The following is a 6,833-nucleotide window of genomic DNA, read 5'->3' as shown; positions in this document are numbered from 1 at the left end:
ATGCTGCTGCTGCTGCTGCTGTAGTTCTTATTCCTCTATCTTCCGCTCTCTCTCGTTCGCTCAGTCTTTTTTCGCTCTTTTCCCGTCTCCCTCTTTCTCTCTTGTTCTGCCTGGCCCATTCCTGCATCTGCAATACGTTTGAACTAATCCATCCGTTTAAATTGTATATGCACCTGTCTTAGTTAGGTTAGATTTGAATTCGGTGCCTTTTTTCCTGAAACTAATATCCATAGCTAGAAATAGTATATCTCGCATGGGTTTTATCGGTGATATTTAACGTTTTGAGGTTACATGTTGCTTGATACTGACCCTTCTAGGGCAGTTGAGATCTAAATCCAGTCGACGTTTCTATAGGATTTGACGTGCATTATCTCCCCGCTAGAGGTTCAGTGTGCTGCGTGATGATCAGCGCCTTCGTCTGCCGTGTAGGCGCAGCGAAGCAGACGACTGCACCGCATACCATTCACGTTGCCATGGCGTTCGACACGGCCGCGTCGACGGCAACGGCGGCCACTGGTAAAAATAGACAGCGCAGCCGAAAGCCTGGCGATAGACATTTTTAAAAAGGGACAAAAAACACATGTACATGCGCGGCGTGTGTGCGTGTGTTGTGTGTGTGTGTGCGGAGGCGCCCCGAGATGAGAGCGCGTAACACTATCTCTGTGTAGTAGTATAGGCGATGGGGGATGGTGTTGAGTGTGGATGCAGGGGAGGTGGGGGTGGGGGTGGGGGTAGTGAAGCTGGGGCCGAGAGTGAGAGCAACATGGCACATGTCACGCGAGGTTAGCGCACACCATGTGCGCATGTAGTTCTTTACACATGTACAGCATTGAGTTGGTAGGTATGTGGAAGAAGGAGGGGGAAGAGGAGGAGGAGGAGGGTAGAGGAATTGTGAGACGGGGAGACGATAGCACGACGTTGACGTGTGTGGTAAAGAGAAGGTGAAAATCTAGGATGCTGAACAGTTAGAAGAGCAGACGTGTGGGGAGAAGGCGAGTGCAAAAGATGAGATGGTAGGTGTGGAGAAGAACAAAGACGAAGATGAAGGGTGGGGGAAGAGGGTGACACCGTGACGGAGAATATGGAGATTCCAAACAAATGGGCGCGCGTTATTTAATTGCCGAACAAAAAACATTAGTTGCTAGTTGCACTCGCAAGCTGTTCTATTGAGACCGTGCGCCTGCATTAATGCTGCATTAACGTATATCGTATTTCGAATGCGTTCACATTCGTAATATTTGCGTATCCATTGTAATGCACTCGCTGTTTCATCATACTTTGAAGCGATTTGCTGGGACTTTTTTATCAGCGCTCGCTTCCCCGCTGTTTATTTATTAGCACGGGCGTTCATGACAAAGCAAAGCACTTCATAGTGAGAATGGCGAGTATAACATCAGAACACGTAGCGGTAACATATTATATTAAGCCCTGGTGTAGCGCGCACGTGATGAAATGCTGTAGTTTCCGGTTGCGAGCCATCTATACTACTTACTACAAACACGAACTCTGTCGGTCTGTTTGCTATGCATTTTGCTGTTTATTGGTTTAGGCCCCCAAAACGTCCACACTGTTAGTTGATCACCCTTATGGTGGCCTAAGCACGCTAGAAATTAAGAAACGCTATTTAAAAGAATACACTAAAAACTACTATTTAAAAGCAAGTAAAATATCAAAAGTACGAACGCATCGAAATAGCTGTTGATGTCGTAGCACGCAATCCATGTTGGGGTGGCTCGCAGCGCAGACTAGGCAGTGCGTTAGCAGCACGCTAGAAATGTAGGCAGGTTTCGGTTTCGGTTTCGGTTTTGATGTCAGACGTAAGCTGCCGATTATTGACTATAAACTAGTAAGCTGGCTATTATTTTGATGTATTGTGAATCCCAATGATAAGAGAGACGCGTGAAAGACGTTACCAGTTGTGTATTTAAAAGGCGAGTCGAGGCTTGCACAGCCAGAGAGGCATATATTCATAATAACTTGCCGCAATTTTATAACAATGTTGTAGATCCAGATCCTTGGACTATAGAATCCTTGAATCGTTCGAACTGCTTTTGCTAGAATATTGTTTAACCTTTCATATTATGTTCTATGTTACGACTATAGTATATAATATATCCTTAGAATTAGCTAAATATATGTGTCTATATGTGTATATGAATGCTCTACAAGTTGTTCCCCGCGCAACGCTAGGTACATATTATCCGGAGTCTATCAATAGATAATTTATAATCTATAGAATAATCGATTATTTACTCCTGATATTATCCTTAGCTGCATGATCTGTTTTATCTGGGAGCCTCGGTGAGATTAACACATTACTCAACGTGGGGTTATGGTTAAGGCTATGGTTCTACTCTTGGGCCTGACCCGGCATATAGTGAGGCTGAAGGGGTCGTTGTCTTATTAGGTACTACAGATATGTACCCGAGGTACGTATATGTAAACACAAGTGTACCAGACCTGTATCTTCTCAGCATATATGTACCCTGTGTTTACATAAACGTACCTGCCCCGCGGGCAGCATATGAAACCACGCGATAAAGTACGAGAATGTCGTAAACCTTCAAAACAAGAGAACAAACGCCATTTGTAAATGTTTGTTTTGGTTTGTAACCGTTAGATAAGTAAGTTTTCTGATGTATTTTCCATGAAAAACACATATTTTACTCATTAATATAACATATAATATCACTATAATTGCAATTCTTTGTGCAAATGTGTTATTTTCATCTTAATCTTAAGTTATGACTTTGAGAGGGTCTGGGTTTATAGCTGCCGAGATTGGTTTAGTTAGGAAATGATAATACGATTTGCGTATCTGTATCGTTTCGTGTATAGGGCAGTATTAACAGGTATCAGGATATGCATTGTAGGGGCCTATACGCAATACGTTTTTGTTCTACTTTCTGTTTATGTTCGTGGACCGATTAGTTTACAGCTGACCTCAGGGTTTTTGGTAGATAATTCGGGATTTTGGCTACAAGTCATGGAGGCTGACATCTTGCCAAATTCCAGCCAATCAGAAGGCGCTAAATTCTTCCTATGTTATACCGTTTTCCGGCTTTTACGACAATACCATGTGACTGAACGAGACTTCCCGCCTGGGTACATTTATGGAGCGCAGCAGTACGGTTATGTAGAAACAAGGATACACTTGTGTATACATATATGTACCTCGGGTACATATCTGTAGTACATGATACGACAACGACCCCATCTGCGTAACCAGTGTCTTGGCCCTCCTAGGTGACTGTTATCTTAATCAAAATGGTCATCTGTTCTCTGTAACGCCGGGAGAAGCAGAGCATATTAAACATTGCAAGCTTCACCGAATTTGCAATTTGCACGTAATTAACCAGCGAGGGAAGCAATCGGGTTCGCGTATACTCAGTACTGTAGCACACTATTTACGGGAGCTACGCGCATTCACAGCCACCTGCCCCTTATTGTCATGCGAGCTGCCTCTGACACCAATTATGAATACACTCGGATCGTCTGTAAGCTTCACACAGCCGCCCTACGTGAATGCAGCCAGCTCGCTATCGCACTAGCCTGCAGAAGCTGCTAAGAAGAAGAAGCACGCACGCCAACCTAGATTCACTGATAGAGCAGTAAAACTACGATAACCTCGCGGTTGGTTACACGAGGAAATTGTCCAAGGCTAAACGGCTCTCTCTTACTCTCTCTCTTACTCTCGCTCTTTCTCTCTCTCTCTCTCTCTCTCTCTCTCTCTCTCTCTCGTCTTCTCTCTCGCCCTCTTTCGTCTCTCTCTCTCTCTCTCTCTTCTCTCTCTCTCTCTCTCTCTCTCTCTCTCGCTCTCTCTCTCTCTCTCTCTCTCTCTCTCTCTCTCTCTCTTCTCTCTCTCTCCTCTCTTTCTCTCTCTCTTCTCTCTCGTCTCTCTCTTCTCTCTCTCTCTCTCTCTCTCTCTCTCTCTCTCTCTCTCTCTCGTCTCTACCCTTCTCGTTCTTCACGTATGTCGGAACCGGTGACACTCTACCTTCCCTGCCATCTAATACTTCTTAATAACCAGATTGATCAAAATCAGATGAGTAGAAATTTGATTCTTAGTTGGGCACCAAGTTATTTGCATAGTCCTGGTGAAAGTTCCTTAGCTGCTGGCATGTTCGTTGTGATACAAAGGATATACGGCAGATTCGGTGTTGCAACAGTGTACGTATGTGCGTGCGTGTCAAATTATGTTAATCAAACTGATAATTTCAGTGTTGCAACTTGCTTGAATTCCGTGTTTCAGCGTGAATGTCATTAGTTGAGCTACAAACAAGGCATATTTAAAAAAGACTTGTTTTAGCATGTAAAATATATAGACTTGGATTAGGATCAAATATATTTAGTGATACTTCTGGCAGTAAGTGTGCGAAGTGATCAAGTATAAATTTATATGATTTTTGATAGGCAGGATACGCACTTTATGTAAATGCTTTCCTATACGTTCAGATTGTTAATGTAAATTTTAATAATCTTGCATGCTCTTCATTGACTACAACAACACCTTCATTTATGACAAATATGATTCAACATTGCATTCCCTTTCATAATTTAGTTGTTTTAAACACGGGACATACTTTCTGCGATAGCAGTTAACTCCTGTCATTCCTTTGAAACTCCCACGGGAATTGATTGCATCAGAAGTTAAAGAATCCAATCAACTAACTAACTACTTCATAGGATCGAGGCATTGCATGTCTGACTCCGACCAGAGCCGCTGTGTTACGATCCATTATCCTCTTGCAGGCGTTGATGGCAACAGCTCTCAGCGACGTATTCTGTCATAAACTCCCGAAGTTGGACCTACCAGCCGATGTCCCTGACATCAGTGTCCCCCAGCAGTGTCACCCCTCTCCTTACTCATCAGATGTCTTCCTTCTGCTTGTAGGAAATGTCTCTGATAGCAGTGTCCCCCAGCAGTGTCACCCCACCTAACGTCCTTCATCATCAAATGTCTTCCTTCTGCTTGTAGGCGATGTCTCGGACATCAGTGTCCACCAGCAGTGTCACCCCACCTTACTCATCAAATATCTTCCTTCTGCTTGTAGGTGATGTCTCTGACAGAAGTGTCCCCCAGCAGTGTCACCCACCCTTACTCATCAAATGTCTTCCTTCTGCTTGTAAGTTGTAGGCGATGTCTCGGACATCGGTGTCCACCAGCAGTGTCACCCCACCTTACTCATCAAATGTCTTGGACATCAGTGTCTCCCAGCAGTGTCACACCATCTCACTCATCAGATGTCTTCCTTCTGCTTGTAGGGGATGTCTCTGACAGAAGTGTCTCCCAGGAGTGTCACCCACCCTTACTCATCAAATGTCTTCCTTCTGCTTGTAGGCGATGTCTAGGACATCAGTGTCCCCCAGCAGTGTCACCCCACCTCACTCATCAGATGTCTTCCTTCTGCTTGTAGGTGATGTCTCTGACAGAAGTGTCTCCCAGGAGTGTCACCCCACCCTTACTCATCAAATGGCTTCCTTCTGATTGTAGGCGATGCTAGCAAGAGCTCTCTACGACAACATCGCGGAGAGCCCTGATGAGCTGGCCTTCCGCAAGGGTGACATCGTCAGCATTATCGAGGAGAGCCCAGGCGGGCTCGTCGGATGGTGGCTTTGCTCGCTGCGCGGCCGCAATGGCATCGCGCCGGCCAACCGGCTGCGGGCGATGGCCAGCGGTCAGCCAATGCCGGTGGAACAGAAGCAGGCGCAGTTCCGCAGACGCAGCTGGAACTCGGCTCCCAACAAGGTACAGTATACGTGTGATGCTGGTCAAGAAAGTGGTGAGCGCTTGACTGTATGTGTGTGTCGCGATCGCACTCACCACACCTCAGCCAAATTCGTACCTCTATCTAAGAAATAATGATGAAGAAGAGTAAGGGATTCGTCCGAGGTTTGTCACATAATAGCGATCGCTCGGTATCAATAGACCAGTAGCAGTGTTGTGGGGTCACGGTATGCAGAGCATTGGTGGGTAACAATGCTGAGAGGGTCTATGTCCCCCGGGGTACTGCCGGAACGTACCCTGGGTGCGGTCTGGTATACCGGAACGTACCCTGGTAGGCTGGTACTATCTAATATGCCGGACCGTACCTTGCATACTCCACTAACGAGTCTAGGGAGTCGCCTACACCTACTCCTTAACCCTAACCCTAACCCTAACCATATCAAATAGTGACCAGGTTACGTTCCGGCAGTACCCTGGGGGACATAGACCCTATGAGCGGTAGCAATAGTAGCACTGTAATAGATGTCTAAGAATTCTGGGTAGTAGTAAGTAATGGGTTGTTATGGCTGTGTAGCAATGTATGTGTAGCCATTCATGATCATGCGCATGGTCCGCAGGGATAAAGAAATTGCATATGATCAGGACTCCTGGTATTATGAAAAGAGATGAATAGAACGTTAATCCTAGTTCCCATAGCAATACAATCACTACGAAGAGTGAAGCAACCTGCAGGTAGTTACATTGCCATGTAGTAGCACCGGCTACCTTCTAGGCCTTCTAGGCCTCCTAGGCTCCAATATATAAGCTATGGCCATCCCAACAAGGTAGCCTTCTGAAACTTTTTGCGTAAAACTGTAAATTCATTCTCGCAAGTCCCTGCTACAGATCTCAAAAACGCAAGCCTATTACCAAAGCATCATATATTAAACAAAACAAATTGATTATGGCTCTGCCGCTTCTTGTTTTGTGAAGAAATAAACGTGTATGTTAGGGTTACGTCCAGATCGGAGTTAAATGTTCATCTCATGTCTAAGGGGTGAATACACTATGCCGCTGCAGATCGGCGGCCGAATTCCAAGTTGCTATCTTTAAGTTTTTCTTGGGC

General features: G+C 45.3%; 1 protein-coding gene across 1 annotated transcript in view; it reads left to right on the top strand.

The window, feature by feature from the left end:
- The window catches only part of LOC106807870 (breast cancer anti-estrogen resistance protein 1-like), a 43,283-nt gene that overhangs the window by 32,064 nt on the left and 4,386 nt on the right, over nt 1–6,833 (top strand). Inside the window, exon 3 of the mRNA XM_014810362.1 lies at nt 5,495–5,749. Within this exon, the coding sequence (XP_014665848.1) occupies nt 5,495–5,749 (255 nt within the window). The remainder of the gene's footprint in view (nt 1–5,494; nt 5,750–6,833) is intronic.

This window comes from Priapulus caudatus, unplaced genomic scaffold (assembly GCF_000485595.1).
Source record: "Priapulus caudatus unplaced genomic scaffold, Priapulus_caudatus-5.0.1 Scaffold239, whole genome shotgun sequence".
NCBI lineage: Eukaryota > Metazoa > Priapulida > Priapulimorpha > Priapulimorphida > Priapulidae > Priapulus > Priapulus caudatus.
This window is presented reverse-complemented; position numbering and strand designations above follow the sequence as displayed.